The sequence below is a fragment of the Phacochoerus africanus genome, chromosome 8 (assembly GCF_016906955.1).
Source record: "Phacochoerus africanus isolate WHEZ1 chromosome 8, ROS_Pafr_v1, whole genome shotgun sequence".
Classification (NCBI taxonomy): Eukaryota; Metazoa; Chordata; class Mammalia; order Artiodactyla; family Suidae; genus Phacochoerus; species Phacochoerus africanus.
Window position 1 is genome coordinate 109,341,882 of NC_062551.1, and position 16,857 is coordinate 109,358,738.

The 16,857-nt window shown below is 43.0% G+C and overlaps 1 protein-coding gene and 1 long non-coding RNA gene across 4 annotated transcripts in view; one reads left to right on the forward strand and one right to left on the reverse strand.

The window, feature by feature from the left end:
- Nucleotides 1-133: 133 nt before the first annotated feature.
- Nucleotides 134-16,857, reverse strand: part of ZNF521 (zinc finger protein 521) — a 287,367-nt gene continuing 270,643 nt past the window's right edge. For all 3 annotated transcript variants that reach the window (XM_047793956.1, XM_047793955.1, XM_047793954.1), the window contains one exon: nucleotides 134-956. In XM_047793956.1, coding sequence (XP_047649912.1) covers nucleotides 927-956 — 30 coding nt within the window. In that variant the 3' untranslated portion in view covers nucleotides 134-926. The remainder of the gene's footprint in view (nucleotides 957-16,857) is intronic.
- On the forward strand, nucleotides 2,150-4,687 carry LOC125134536 (uncharacterized). The gene is made up of 3 exons (XR_007136678.1): nucleotides 2,150-2,676; nucleotides 4,387-4,450; nucleotides 4,659-4,687. It is a non-coding gene; the product is annotated as an uncharacterized LOC125134536 (long non-coding RNA).

The window sequence follows — 16,857 nt, forward strand, 5'->3', positions numbered from 1 at the left end:
GTTAAAAAGGACTGAGGTTATGCCTGGGATCGTCTCATTTCAAGAGCAGAACTCACTGCCAAGGGTGCAGGCAATTAGATTTTTTTTTTTTAATGGCAGAGTAACTAGAAAACACACACAAATACACTCATACTTAATGGTAAACTGAATTTATTTCCTCTTGGAAAACAATTCCAGTAATCTCCAGGTTCAGACCGCAGAGTAAACATTAATAACAGTAACATACAGGTTAGTTCAACTGATTCAAGAATTTGGCTGTGTGAAATCATTAAGGAAAACCTTGAACACTCAAAGCTTCAAATGTATCCAGGAAAAAAAAAATTGACAGTCTACATAACAACTATTGCATATATAGTGATGCTACCTGTCACATTGCAAGGCTTACAAATATATATACGGGCCTTATCCAGCTGGAGGGTTCTGTTCTGTGAGAACATCTCTTCATGGTCTGAAAGAATCTTCGGCAATAAAAAATAGTCTTGGATTTAACCGTTGAGATACCAAAAGAGACATTCTAGGCTTAAGTGTTAGGAAAAGGAAGTCCAAAAGTCCAAACATAATTTCATGGGTAACAGGGTTGTTTTAATGTCTTCCTTGAAAATACTTTCTCTTAAGCCATTTTGTTCCCATTTAAAAAAAAAAAAAATCTTGCCTGAATAGGGCCCAAGTCCACTTGTCTTTATAAGACCATTTTAGTATCAGACGACATAATACATGTGAGACACTTTATGTACAAGGGGGGGGGTCTAGCCGGTGCTCAAAAGTTCAAACACATGAACATCCAACAGTTTTGATAATACAAGTTTTATGGTACAATACAATGTTTCTGAATAATATACATTAACAATGAAAGTTTCGTGCAAAGAGTAAAACATGTTCCCTTTTTGTGCCACAAAAGTCATTCTCCTTGAGAGCCCGTGCTTGCACTAACTGCTGTGTTGGGTCATCGTATGATTCTGTAACGAAAAAGAAAGAGGGGAAAAAAATCTTAAGTGATTGTACTTTCATCAGATCCAGTATCTATAAATGCGGGGTGACTTAGAATGACCCGAATACTGTGTTTCTGGGCGCTGATGAATCGCTACCGTGGGATCCGGCTCCTCCCCGCCCCCAGTGAGAACCAGGGGGGAGGGTGGCTGGCTCTTCCTTTCTCTGCCTGCCTGCTTCTCAGGATACCCTCCCACCTTCCACCATCTCTTCGTATCAGAACACACCCGTCTGTTCAAATGCCAGGGTAGCACTATTTTAGCAGTTTTATCTGTGTCTTATTTCCACTGGTCACAGGTGCTTTTGTTCTGCTCACCCTTAGAAGGTGAATGTCTTGACAGCAGAGGCTCTATCTGTCCCTAAATATAGACTCTGAGGGCAAGAGCTGCTGGCTGACACCTGAAAGGGAGCAAGGAAGCTTCTCCTTCCTGTCCTTGCGGGTGGGCTCGGGCCCGGTCCCCGCCTGACTGGGGAGCAGATCACAGCAGCCTGCAACTGCTCCCTTCCCCAGTGGGTGCAGCCCTTATTGTGTTCCTGGAGCCTCCTCTCCATCCACACAGCACAGCCTCTTTCTGAGCCAACATCCTGTTTTCAAACTGTAAGCTCGTAACTAGGATTCCTGGGCGACTTATAACTACAAGAGAGCCCTGAGGGTGGACACGGGTCGGGTGGGCTCAGGACCTGGGCCTGTGGCCTGCGTGAGGGATGGGCACAGATGCGTGGGCCATTTATTCAGGGCAAACACCTGAAGATGGCCTGACTTTCAGCTTCCCTCCTCTGCACCTGCCCTGGGCCATGTTCTCTCACCTCATACCCTGTACAGCCTCCCCCATCCCCTCTGATCAGAACCTCAAAATAGTGCCACTTCCACATTCCTCCAAATGCTGCCAATCTGCTTTCCCCCTTCTCTGATTTCCTGCTGTACTTTTTTTTTGAGGGGGGGGTCTTTTTAGGGTCGTTGGAAGACAAAGCAACCTATGGAAGGTTGGCGTATGGAAGTTCCCAGGCTGGGGTCAAATAGGAGCTGCAGTTGCTGACCTACGCCACAGCCACAGATACATGGGATCTGAGCTGCATGTGACCTACAACACAGCTCATAGCAATGCCAGATCCTCAATCCACTGAGTGAGGCCAGGGATTGAACCTGCAACCTCATGGATACTAGTTGGATTCATTTCTGTTGCACCACAATGGGAATTCCCCTACTGTACTTTCTATCACTTATATTGTATGCATTTTAGGTCTTGTTTCCTGGTGATTTGCAGTTCTGGCTCTCTCCCTGTGTCTCTAATTCTTGTCTTCATTTATTCCTTCCTTCACAAGCATCTCTGGAACACTTGTGCCACAAGCATCTCTGGAACACTTGTGAGTGGCACAAGGCTCACCATCAAAGGGCTCAGCAAAATGAATGACTGACCAGCAAGGCACCGGCCCCTGAAGGGAGAAGGATGATCTCTGCCTTCATGCCTTCCAAGTGCTCATGGTCTCAAGAAACTCATGTGGGCACATAATGGTAAAGCAACATGGCAGGATTACATTGGAAACAGCCACAGAAATATCATGCTATGCCTAACCCTGCCTGGCCTTTGGGGAAGGCTTTGCAGTGGCTGAGGCTGGAAATATCAAAAGGGAGGGCACTCCAGACCAAAGACCGACATGGGTAAAGGCAATGAAGCAAGAATTTGCAAGGTATGTTTGTGGACTTGCAACTCATTAAGATTGGTTGAGAACAAGGCATGCTGATGAGAGATGAAGGTGGAGAGGAGTTTGGGGCTAGACTGTGAAGGGCCTTCTGTTCTTGCTAAGAAGTTCAGACTTGGTCTTGTAGGTGAAGAGGGGCTGGGGAAGTTTTTCTTTCTGTCTGTCTGTCTGTCTTTTTAAGGGCCATACCCAAGGCATATGGAGGCTCCCAGGCTGGGGATTGAATTGGAGCTGTGGCCCCTGGCCTACACCACAGCCACAGCAACACCGGATCCAAGCTGTGTCTGTGACCCACACCACAGCTCACAGCAACACTGGAGCCTTAATTCACTGAGCGAGGCCAGGGATCGAACCCGAGTCCTCATGGATGCCAGTTAGATTCGTTTCCACAGAGCCACAACGGGAACTCCAGGAGCTGGGGAGTTTTTTCACCAGAAGGTTTTGTCTTAGAGCTCTTTGTTCTATTTTCATCACCTGCAAAACTAACAAAACGCCTGCCCAGTGAATAGGGGATAAGGGGCCAGAGGCTTGGCTGCTGAGGGTGGCCCAGCTGGGGCTGGGGGCACGGGAAGAAGGTGGGAGACTTGTGAAGAAAACCCAGGTCTCCTGTTCCCTGTTGCAAACTCAGCCCCCTTTTAAAGAAGATTGACAACAACTAATGAGGATGTTATTTCACTCACCTTTATTTCAAACATGCCATTTGTATTAATTCAGTGAAAGATGGATTTTCTGTGTCTTTAGTGGTACTAGCCTAAGAGTGTATACAGGAGGAGACTAATTTTACGTTAACTCTTTTCTTCCTTGGTGCTGATTCTAAATACACATGTCTGCACATTATTTTTCACCAGTAGGTAGACATAAAGGGTAATCCAAATACTGATGAGATTTTAAAAAGTTCCTTAAATATCCATGTGATTATGATCATGGAGGTTATAAACAATAACAAAGTTCAGCTACGCAAAAATGCACTGTCTATAAATGTTCTCATACATTTTGCTCAGAGTCAGTTCTGATCTTATGAAGGATTTTTTTAAATTTAAAAAATTAAGAAAATATATGCCAGGTGCTATAACAATAGTTGTCAAAATAGTAGAACATGGACAGGAGGATGATTTTTTTTAATCACAAAGTGAAAAAAAAAAAGCAGTTTAATAGCATTATTTAAAAATATTTAAGTGCTTAATATGGACATTCCACATTCAACTGAATTTTAGAGGTTAATAAAGGAAGCTATATTGCAACCTCTCCAGTGTTTTTGTATGTGCCTATATAGAGATACTGCAAAACAAAAACCTAACACAAATTGGCCATGAGAGTTGGCAACAGTTGTTTCTTGGATGCTTTCATCCTAAACCAAAGCCATACAAGTCTCTTCAGAGGTGCAAAGAAATGAACAAATGCATATGAATCACTTATTGCAACAGATTGAAGTTGCTACTATAAAGGATTTATGCTTTGCATATTAAGAGAGAAGAATATAAATCATTTGAGAGAAGGACAAGGGTATGGCTTGTGAAATTCAAGCTTCGACAAAAAGAGCTGCAATATAAATAACATCTAAATGGAAACTCTGGCATGAAAGATGGTGAAGGCAGAAAGTTCTCTTGGAGTGGAGGTACCTGCATACCATCAAGATCATGGTATTACTGTCTTTGTCATATTATTTTTGTCATTCTTTCTCTTTTTTTTCCCCTCCAGATCCGCTGAGGGCAAGGATGGGGCCCCCAAGTCAGGGCATCCTCCACTGTCAGTGACTCTCAAGGTGGGAAATGGGCATCTTTGCATTGAAAACAAAACAAATTAAACCACAAAACTCAGGTGATCCTGATCCAGTCCTTGGGCTTTCCCTTACCACCTGTCAGCATCACTGGGATGTGACTGTTCCCCTCCCCCATGCAGTATTTTGAGCCACTGAAAATACATGTGGCCTGATTTCATTTTCTTTCCTTTTCTTTTTTCTTCTTTTTAAGGCCACACATGGGGGCATATAGAAGCTGGGGTTGAACAGGAGCTGTAATTGCCGGTCTATGCCACAGCCACTGCAATGCCTTCTCTGCGACCTATGCCTCAGCTTGCTGAAATGCTGGATCCTTAACCCACTGATGAAGCCAGGGCTCAAACCCAGGGATAGACCCCGCATCCTTATGGACACTATGTTGGGTTCTTAACCTGCTGAGCCACAGTGGGAACTCCTGATTTTATTCTCTGAAAGAAGCAATGAGTGAACTGCACAGGTTATTGGATTGGCTTTTAGGCGTTGGGGAGAAAGATGGAAGAATGTTAATCTCCCCAGACTTCACTGAAGAGCCTCTGGTAAGAAAAATAAGACGTTGCTTCATGGGAGCTTCCCCGCATATTTGGTCTGTTTTTAAAACCAGACAACATTTTTTCCAGAAAGGGAGACAAGAAGCAAACTGGGAAAGATGAAAAGTAGACCCGAGAAGCACGAAGCACAAAGAGAGGGGCCAGCCCTGCCCCGGCTCCTCGCCGCTCCAGCCACATCACAGAGCCTGTCCCGAGTCCTAGCAGCACAAATGGGACCCGCAGAGCAGAGCAAACGCTGCCAGGTCATCGGCAAGCAGCCTTCTCCTGTAAGAGTTTTCTGCTCTTTAGGTCTGAAGGAAACCACTACGCTAGAACAAAGCAGTGGGTAATCTCACCAATTTTACACAGCAATTCACAGTCCCCAAAGTACTTTAATGCAATGACAGGTTATGAGAAAAAATATCTGTTCCAATGAAGGGAAAGTGTTTTACATAATCGAGGAGAACATCAGTGCAACATCGACGCGGGTGGAGGGGGGGTGATGACAGAAAAGGAAGTAGGAAGAGAAGAAAACTTCTGTAATCCCACAGAGAGCCATATTCTACTCTGCAAAAAGCCATCTCTTGGAGACCTCACGTCTAAGTAACTGAAAATTGCAAACCATTAATCCCGGTTATGAACAGTTGTTTTACACGAGGGGGGTTTGTGTTAAAAAAAAAATCAAATTCACAACACACCTTACAGCTTAAAAGACGATCCATCTAGGTATGATACCTTAATAGCCAGGTAGCCAGCACCGCCCCCGCCCCCCCCCCCCCACAAAAATAACCCACTCTCTTGACTGTAAAGGGCCCCATTTGGAAGGAATATGTTCTTTTTTTTTCCTCTAAAATGTGAAATTAGACTTAGAAAGCTAAAAAACAGATGAGGACCTTAAAAAATTCCCTTCTAGCACTATGAATTTCTTTTAAAATATGAGATGCCTTTCATTTTATAAGACTGGAATTCTCATCTTGGGCTTGGCACTCTAACACATGATTAATTCAGCCGCCTCCTTTCTGAGCGAGCCCCACATGTACTGGTCAAACAGTTTCATCCTATTTAAAATGCAATCCAAGCAAAATATTTTTAAATAAAGAGAAAAAAACCCACGAGCCCCTGAAACTGTTCACCTGGCCCAAACGATCCCATTTTTTGGCAAACTTGATGTGAATTTGAATATTTGCACCTACAACAATGATGAAGTTGGGCTCAGGATGAAAGCCAGGGGGCCTCTAACCCTGCCCAGGGTGGAAAAATTAGGTCCTCAGCTCCAAAAGTGGGGCTCAGAGCTTGCCCTTGTTGCTCCAATATTTTGGCAGAGACCACGTCGCGTCGTCTGTGCTTTATAACCCTCTCTTGGCGTGAGCAAAATGTTAAGTAGCAGTGGTAATAAAAATAAAAACTGTCTGAATGGAAGTTTTGTGAGATCTGTTGATTCAAAGATGTTAATCATTTTTTACCATGACTTGTCTATTTATAGCCCTTTGTCTCAAATTCTGACAAGCTTTTAAAACTAAGAAAAAGAGCCAGCATGCTATTCTAAAAAGGAATGAAAAAAAAAAAAAATAACACGCTTTCCACTAATTCATCATGCCATTAGAATCCCAAATTTAAACTGCAGTTGTATTCAATTTAAATGAGATGTTTTCCAACCAGATGAAATAGTAGGCAATTGTGGCTTTGCAACAACGCAAGGCGGGAAGAAATAAAAGAAATATAAAGATTAAATGTGGCTGTTTCTTTCAACAGATGGTGACAGCACCATGGCAGCATGTCGTTTTTTCTTGAGTTGAAGAACGCAAACATCCGTAATCAATCATCACTGATTAACTAATTATATTACCCTTCCTTTTATCACGAGGGTTGGACCTTTATCTGTAAACACTATGGATGGTCTGTATGCTCTTATTTTTCTGGAAGCATATTCCAGTACACACAGAGTCGTGCAGTTACAGGCTGCAAACAGAATAGCGACATTATTGTCCACCTTTAAGCACTACTGCTTTATTTTTTATTTTTTATTTTTTTTTAAACAAAAGCAATTGGTTTCCAACAGGCTGGATAATAAGTCTTTTGACCTGCGTTCTTCTTTGACCCATTAAGGTCACCCCTGTGCTCGGGCATATAGCTGACTTAGGAAATGCCTGCGAGTCCTACATTTCATCTCCTGCCCACTCAAAATAAAGCTTTCTTTAAATGTGTCTGTACGGGTCCCTGAAGGCCAAAGAGGCATCCCTGTAGTGGGCAATGGAGGGACAGAAGCTTCTGCCTTTATTAATGAATGCAGACCATTATGAGTCTGGCTGGCTCCTTCCCTGTTCCCAGAAGCATATACTGTACGTGACTTAAAATGCTAGAATATTGACACAAAGCGAGCCGGGCACCCCTAAGGAAAATTACTCCTTGGATATAATGTAGGCTCGTAACAGCTATTAGAGTACAAAATAAAACCCTCCGGGATCAAACTGACATATACCGCATTCTACCTAGTCCTCAAACATTAGAAGAATTTCTTTGTGAAGGCTTTCTCAAGGACAGCATTAAACTGACTTTTGTAGCAATCTGCAACAGCTTTTTGGCTTAGAGCTTTTAGTACTAAATCTCTGGTTTGAATCAATATAAGTACTATATCTTCTACATTAATCAATACATTTGGTTCAATACATGTTCTATTAAATTATACTTTCTAATCAAGATTTTTACATTTCCACTCTCTCTCCCTTTTCATTCCCAACTTCTTTTGCTAGTAAAACAGTTTTAAAAGTGTACATAGCTAATGAAGAGAGGCTGCTGGCTGATTCCCCCTGTACGTGAGAGAGAAAATACAGTGGCAAAGGGCAGCCTTTAACCATCTCAATAAGGTTAACGGGATGTAAATGCAATAAATTAACATTTTTCAAAGTCCACACAATTACCAAAGTACTCATAGTTTTAAATTAATTAAAAGTGAATTGCTTCAGCTCTGGAAGTTCCATTCGAATGTTCTAAAAATCACTCAAATCATCCAAAATACTCATTAGACCCCATTTTGCCACCCTAAAGTTTCCACTGTCTACAAATTATATGCTTCCTTGGCTGGAGAAGTTTGGGGCTATTGTTTCTCATGGCCCTTTCCTGGTAACCATCAGGAACATATGTGTGGGTATGTGCATTTTGCTGAGATATATTTTAATGAATAGTCTTTGAAAGACAAATATATACTATCTCCCAAAGTGCCTGAGAATCTAAAAACCATATTCGTATAATGGATTTTCATAACCAGGGGGGATGGACTCATAATTTCCACTTTGGTAGAATTTACCAAAATGAAGTTCTCCTCTTTTATTCTGACACAGCAGTGGAACTTCCCAAACTGTCTGTTAGGATGTGCTCTGGCCCCTTTCTTTAATGTCATGTATGTTGCATTTACGGTCTTGTTTGCACTGACAGAATTTCCCTTTCCATTTTTTTCATATGGTAATGTCATCACCATGAATTTAGAGAGACACTGATGCATTTTCTTTTGACATTTGGCTGTTCACACGGGCCTGGCCTGACATCTCAAAGCATTTTCTGGATGACACTGAGCTATATTAAAGCAAAGGGTGAAATGGCACCATCAGAAGTGATCAGAAACACGCAAGATATTAAAGACAGAAAAGGACTATTAAGTTAGTTTGTCCCCTTGCTGGACAAATATTGTTATATGAAGTTTACACTCCGGGGCTTGTTTTAAATGGTTTTGGCAATGAAGCTTCCATCACACCTCCCAAAGGAAAGAATTTCACATTCTAATAAACCTCACTGAAGGGCATTTGTTGTTGTTGTTGTTCTCTGGATATTCATGCTAAATAAGCCTAGAAAAAGCTGGGCTTAGATAACTTATGTTTTTTAATACCTCCCCACACATATATTTCTATGTATATATATGTGTGTGTGTTTGTGTGTGTGTGTGTGTGTGTATACATAAAACCAATGTGGACATTGGCCTCTTCTTGAGTTAGTGTTCAGAAGCCTTGACCATGCATCTGTAGTATCAATTTCTTCTATTTTATCCAAAGCAACTCAAAAGACCAGCCAGTAAGCTATTTCTTAATCATTAAACAAAACATGTCATTCCATTACTTCATTCTGGAGAGCGATGCTTAGAAATTAAATAGATTCTAGAAGACCAGTGGGACCGGGTTTCCCAACCTCAGTTGGGCTGGAAAATTATTTGCTCTGGGAGGGGCTGGGGGCTGTCCTGGGTGCTGCAGAATGTTAGCAGCGCCACTGGCCTCTACCAACAACATGCCAGTGCCACCTTCCCAGTCGTAACAACTGGAAATCTCTAGACACTGCCACATATCCTCTGGCGAAAAAATCATCCCCAAGTGAGGCCCACTGCTGACAATGTTTTGAAGACACATGCCTGAGTATGCGACTAAGTCTTCAGTCTCAGAGGTATCTTCTCCATCAAATTGAAAAAAAAAAAAATAAAGAATAGCAAAAGGGACACACACATATATACCACATGGATCTTATACTGAATGGCTTTTAAAAATACAGACAACAGTGAGAGTGGGCATTTGTTGAGAAATCAAGGAAAGGATTCCTTGAGCTATGTAATAAATGGCACCACTTGTGTAAAGAACCGATTCTCTCCAAAAAATGTCCACTTACGCAGCAGGTTTACTAAGACCTTCCATGTACCATCAGTGAACTAAGGTGGTACATATTAGTGGCAATTAAACAATGCTGCTTGAGGAATATTTACAATCTAAGAAAGTATAAAGGGATGCAAACATTCAACTCTGGAAATTAATATTAAGGGTAGGGAAGTAACTACCTTCTCTGAAAGAGCTGCAGAGCTACCGGCCCTCATTTGCTGGTTTAGATTCAATAGCAGGAGTCAAGTGCACGTGCAAGGGATGCATGGGGAACTAAAGAAATGGTTTCAGAGCTGGGAGGGTTCTAGTAGCCTCTGTGCCAATAGCTCATTGTATGGAGGAGGAAATTAAGTCCCAGAAAGTTAAGGGCAACTTTCAAGGTCTTCTAGCTACTCCACTGATTGAGCTGGCTTCCGGGAAGAAGCAGTTGTTGGGTGGTGCTGGTTACTATGTTCTAGTCTCTGGGCTGGGCTGGCTACAGAGGTGAGGTGCTCACCATCAGGGCACTCACCAGGGACAGGGAGGACAGCCTGCATGGGCCACTGAGAAAGGGCACCTCCTTCCTGGGAGAGGCTTATCGCTCAGTGCTAGAGTGCTGAGGAGGGGGCTAGAAGAGAGTGAAGGATTCCCAGGGAGAGAGCAAGCATGAGCCAGGCTCAGAACTCTGAAGGGCAGGGACTGGTCCCTGTGGGGTGGTGATCATCAGGCTGGGCAGGGGGATGAGGTCACTTCGAACAGAGCCTATTGTCACCATAGGTGTTCTTTTTTTTTAGAATACTACACCAAGTTGGGAAATACCTGTGGTGGGGAACAATGTTGCAAGAATACCCATAATGAGCCTCGCCTTAGTCTAATGTGAGTCTTCTGAAGCCTGAGCAAAGACTTTTTTTTTTTTAAATTAGAGTTAATTTTCAATGTTTTGCCAATTTTCGCTACACAGCATAGTGACCCAGTCATGCATACATATACATTCCTCTTCTCATACTATCTTGCATCGTGTTCTATCCCAAGAGACTGGATATAGTTCCTGTGCTGTACAGCAGGACCTCAATGCTTATCCCTTCTAAAAGCAATCTAAATGCATCTACCAATGCCAAACTCCCTGTTCATCCCGCTCCTTTCCCCTCGCCCTTGGCAACTACAAGTCTGCTCTCTGTGTCTGTGAGTCGGTTTTTGTTTGGTATATGGTTTCCTTTATGCCATATAAAATAAAGACTAATTTTTGAAAGAATGCCAGGCCCAAGTGGCTAATGTAAAACAATTTCCAGTATTTTAACCGTTAAACATTTCAGAGAAATAAAACAAGCCACTCTGGTCCACTGGCTTCAAAAGGGCAAGTACCACTGATGGCTCATACCTGGGCACTGTTAACTTGGCAACGATTTCATTTCTTTTTATGAACTTAAAATGGCAGGAAAATTTCAGTCACTAGCCCTCTGCAGGCAGGACAGGCTTGAAACTTCCCTTTTTGGAACTGATAAGAGCAGGCACTATCTACTGCATTGAGGGAAAGAAAAAAAATTAAAAAAAAGTGCCAAATTGGAAGACTAGGCTCAAAAAAGCAAAAGAGCCACTGGGAAATACATTAAAAGTGCAAAGTTTATTTTTAAAAGAGAACAATGAATTGAGCTACCTGTTTACATGCATGGAGCCAACAGAAAATTTAAATCAAACTGTGGGAGAGCCAGGAAAATGAAAGAGTCCCAGAGCTTAAAGATTCTGCTCAGATTCTAGAATTGCAGGATCCCAGCGTATTGTGGGCCAGAAGGCTTTGATAGGCAATACAGTCTAATAAGATATTCAGGGATTAAGTCAGTGCTTCCCAGACAGATGTGTCCATGTGCCAGTTGTTGCAAAGCTTTAATTTTTCCCCCTGTAATGTTTAATTTATCACACTGGCGCTTTCTAAACTAGAACATCTGTAAACAAGGTTAAGAATGACCTCTTTCCAATTTTACATCCATGAACAGTGCCCCTTCTTCGTGCTCTAATTTTAGATACCTTAAAGATAAATAAATCTGTACAAGGAAAAAGAAGGCTTGGCTGACGCTGAAATGCGTTCATCCTGGGCGAATACAAATTTCCTCTCTGCCTGGCTCTGGGTGCCCACAACTGCTTCGTGAAGCTCCAGCCATACTCAGCCCCCACCCCCTTCCCAGTCAAATGCAATTAAACAAACTTCTGCTAAATATTTAACAGCCTCGTGTAGTAATTAGCGGCAAATAATGGGAGCTTAAATTGATAATGGCTCAGAAATGTCCTCTTGCAAAAATTACACATTTCCTGCTCCTCCCTTTTCTCCTAGATTTTGAATCCTGGAAGGTTTTTTTGTAAAGGGTCTAGTTGAAGAAGTTACCCAGCCTCCCTTTACTTGGCCCAAGATCTTGCAGTCAAGTTGGGTTGTTTGACCGTCAGTGGCAAGATTCCACCTGCATTACTTATTTCCCGTCTGTTTTTCGAAATCCATTGAAATTGAAAGTTATGTACCTGAAAGCTGTTGGAACAGGGCATTGATTTAAAAACTGACTGGCAGGCTTAGGATTTAAACTCTGGTCCACTAGACTCAAAAGGTCATCTGATTAGAATGGGAGAAGCACAAGGCATAGTAATTTATATTCAAAGGGTAACCTTTGTAGGGAGAAGAAGGAAGCAAGAACTCTCTCTGCTTTTCCACTTGATGTGGATATGAATTCCCTCCAACCACTTCCCAATAATTATGAAAAATAGTTTATTGAACTTGGGCAAAAAGCAAAAGAAATGCCACTTCCTGGTAGTGTATTATTTCTTTTGTTAAAAACACTGCTACACTCTAGGAGGTAAACTCACAGTAAGAGTAAGTCAACATGTTATAAATCACGGAGAATAACAGAAAACAATCTTTCCCCATCATAAGCAGCCAAATGCTCATCTACGACGGCATTTGCTTTAGTTAAGGTACAGACACAAAACACACCTGTGAAAGGACAATGTACGGATTTACATAATTCACATAATTAAACTGTGTAAATATGAATGTGTGTGTGCGTGTGTGCACGCATGCACACCCGTGCCCATGCTGGTTGTTGGTGTGAGCTATGGAGATGGGAGAGTTACATGCGTGCACGGGTTCTACAGGTAAACTCTCTGGTATTTGCCTTTGATCTTGGGTCCCCAAGGGCTTGTACTCCTGCATGGAGAATGCAATTAGAAGAAGCCTCAAGTAGGTCTTGTTTTGAATTCTAAGAAAGTCCTTTTAAAATGCAAATATTTGACAAGCCCAATTCTATTTGGGGGTCTCTCCCTTTAAATTAAAAAAAATATATATATGTATGTATATATATATATATATATATATATATATATATATATATATACACATTTCCTGGCTTGGAGAGGAGAAATGATTCTGCGTTCAAGTTTGGTGCTTTTTCTTGTGCCTGTTCTCTCTCCTTTCCTCTTGCCCCGTATGTGTGTGTGTTATGGTGGAGAGCTGCTAAGGCCCCTTTCTCTCACACTGTCCTGCCTCCTTGTCCCCTGACACAGCGCCTGTTTATTAGCCAGTGCACAGGCCCAAAGAGAGGCAATCGGGGATGCTCGGGGCATCTCTCATCCTACACGGGACCCTGTCTTCAGATATCCTTGGATGCTCTCGTTTCCCTCCTCTCTTCTTGTCCCAGAATCTTTGGGGTCTTAAAATGGTAGAGCTGCCCCTCTCCCAACTCTCTCTGCCTCTATTTGCTTCGTAAACCCACACATTAAACCCCTGTTCTCTTCCCATTTCCTGGGCATCTTTTCTGACACTGCTTCTGGGTCCCTGTGGAACAGTTTCCTCACCCCTCCCAGCGCACAGAGCTCCTGGAGAGACAGCCCTCTAATTCCCCCACACAAAGATGTGCTGTAGCTATGGTGAGGGTAATCTATAACCCTCACGTCCTTATATAATTTGCTACTCCAAGTTAATTTTAATTCATTACAATAAAGCAATATAATTTAAAAAATAACTCCTTAAAGTGAAGTATTTAACATGATCCTGGAAGGAAGACAGCTTCCTCTAACAGAGGGCCAGGCAGCAGGCCCCGTGCGCGCTCATGCAAATTCAAAGGTAAGCTGTAAACAAGCCCGCGCTCCAACACGAAGGAAGGACCGGGCGGCGGGAGGCCTCATTCTAATCAGTCCTCAAAGGAACCTGCCCTACAGAAGTGGCACTTATTCTAATTTAAAGCCCTCATGCTTGCTTCAGTGTTGCAAAATTTATAAAAGAATAACTTCATTAAACCGCCTGGCACTTCAAACACAAATGCAAACCAGCCACAACAGAGAAGGAGCTGGACAAGAGGAAGGGAGACACTCCCAGAGATGCTCACGCAGATATTCAAATCAATCTGCATTTGGGCGCTTCTCTTTCTGAGGCTGGATGAGCCCTGGACCGTCCCTTCACCAAGGACTACTGTCTCGTGGTTCTTTATTTCTATCATGAGGGTCCATTGCTCCTGTAAGTCTGCTTAATACCACTTAAAATCACCCAGAGTGGTTGGGCAAGGTACACCCCTCGCAGAAATCCACCTGGCAGTCCGTAAATGAAGGCTATTCAGTGCTCCTTTCCTGGCCTGCAGAAAAGATTGATTCTGAACACACTACTATTACAGTTCCCATTTACTTGGGTATATATTTCAGACGCATGAAAGTTGCTGAAAAACTAATGCAGAAACATTTTTTCCCCCTTAACCTCAGTCCTCCAGAAAGCCAGTAATAATAAGGGTTAAGTGGAAACATTCCGCTGAATTCATGCACAGCAATGGAGAAAAGTGATTGTCACATCCTAAAATACACACTTTTAAGGAAAATTCTTTTTTTCCCCCGAATCAAAGAAATGTTATGGTAACATAACTTTGGGCTAGATTCCTGAGCTACAATGCAGTTTGTGTCAGAACACACATCATTTCATGCTGAACTGTCAGCATCTTTCTCCAAATCATTTTTTTTTTTGAGGGATGCAATGAAAAGACAAACCCTGAAGCCTGTACACAAACTCCAGAGCTCTGAGAAAGTACTTGTCACACACAGCTTGGGCTGTGCACGGCGAGCCTGAGAAACCTCAAGAATGAACAACTCCTCTCCTGCTCAGCATTTCTCATCATCCAGGTCCAAACCTGTGCTAAGATTTTGCTCCAAAGAGAAGAGAGTAAGCAATCAAAAAGCTTGGAAATGGTAACCCATGGATGGGTAAGAGGTAATGACCTCAGGGTATAATTTCTTAAGGTGGATCTCTCCAAAGCCAATTCCAGAAGACTGTTTATCTCAGCTGTCCTTCAGAACTGAGGAGGAATGTTCTTGCTTTTGGTCAGAAGAGAGAACTATTATAGGATATTCATGGCAGGCTGACCAGACAACAGACTGACACACTCACTAGATGTGAACACTAAAGTGATCACCACGAAAATGCAGCCTGATGGGATTCATATTAATCCTAGGGTAAATGAATACTGAATCTTTCTCAATCTGTTGTATAGCGCTGAGGGCTCCTTTACATTCACACCGGGCAAGTATGCTGGAGAAGCTAAGTTTGTATTATTTTTCCTCTCCATGAATAAAGAGGGGCTAATCAGATGGAATGAATGAGCTAATTCAATTACAGGCTGCTTCTATTATACAATAAAATATGGATTATTGATCTGGTGGAATTGGCAATGCAGGATGCAAATTCAGGGAGTGAAACCTGCCGATAGAAGTTTGTTTTTATTCCAACTGGAGTTTTTTTTATTCACACTGAAATCCGAAGAATAGTCCTCACTTTGGGAAAAACCACCCAAAGAAGACAGCACTAATTACACCCAGGGCTTCACAAGGGGACAGATGAAAGGTTAAGACACAGGGCTGGACTGGGAGCCCTAGCAGGCTCCCTCCGTGGGCTGTAATTCCCCTGTCCTGCTCTGACAATGGGGGGAGGAGAGACGGCCGGCCCTTGGGGCCTGTCTGTGTAGCGGTAGGTGAAAACTTATTTGGGAGACTGAAATTTCCTGCACAGGCATCTTGCTGCAAATCCAATCAAGTCCTGTAGGAAGAATGAGTGCATTGTGGTGGTTCTGCATTTGTGGGGCAGACTTGTTGGAAAGACAGCACGGGGCTGTCCTAGCTGAATCCTTTTTGTCTTTCATCTCTGGGAAAAAAAAAAAAAATGCGGTCGCCAACCCCGGTTAGAGAGAAAGCAGCGCTGAAGATGAGGTCACGTGGAGAGGGAAGCCTATGGCAGCAAACGCTACAGGGAAAAAGAAGGTGAGCTCTGACCGTCAGTGTATATTTACACACCTCAGTGCTGCCTTTCCGAGTCCCCTTACAAACCAGCCTCGAGACACCATGTGGCAGGCTGACTGCTACTTGTACTCGGAGACACAGGGCTGAGCGGGCTGTCTCCGGGCTTCCTGGTCAACCTCTCCCAGCTCCTCCCTACAGAGCCAGCACGCCTTCTTTTGACCAGGATCACATCCTCTCTACCTTCTGAGGGGCCACAGCCGAGCGCCCCCATCATGGCAGCGCAGACTAAAGTATGCTCTTTTCTCCTCTATTTAAAAAAAAAAAAAAAGCCTTGAAACGGGTCCTGTGTTTTGGTAGGCATCCCTCCAAAGCATAGGTAAGCGTCCGTGTGGCCTGTTTTTGAAAAAGCCTCCAACGAAAGGGAAGGAAGAAGCCCTGCCTACCCACCCTGCACGAAGTTGCAGACTGTTCGGCTACAGTCCAGAAAATGAATCCAATTTTTCATTCTGTCATTATAAATATTTCATTGCAAATGGTACTGATTTTCTGCAACTGTGGTTAAGCAAAGGGCCTCTGTGTGAATATTTAAGAAAAATAAAAGGGGGGGGGGAGGAAGACAACGAGGAAGAAGGGAGGGGGGAATGAAAGGTTAGCAACCAATTAATTTCTTAACTTTAAATGTAAAAGATTCTGGGAGCAATTCAACAGTGATGTAGTGTGTGACTCAAAGAAGAAGAAGAAAAAAAAAAAACATTTACTCTGCTCTTCTTCTGACAGTTTCTCATAAAATATCTGCAGTCCATCTATCTTTTAGTACTCCAGGCTCCTCTGGAGAGCAGAAAATGGTGGTTTAAAGCTCTCTTCAGTGCCAGTCTGCGGGAGATTGCTTTCCACAGGACCCCCGCTGATGGAGGCCTAGGGGAAGAGGCCCAGGAGTTATTCAATCAGCCCGAGACTCTGGGGCGGCTGGGGGTCCTTTGAGGGCTGATTAGAAAGCTGCCCT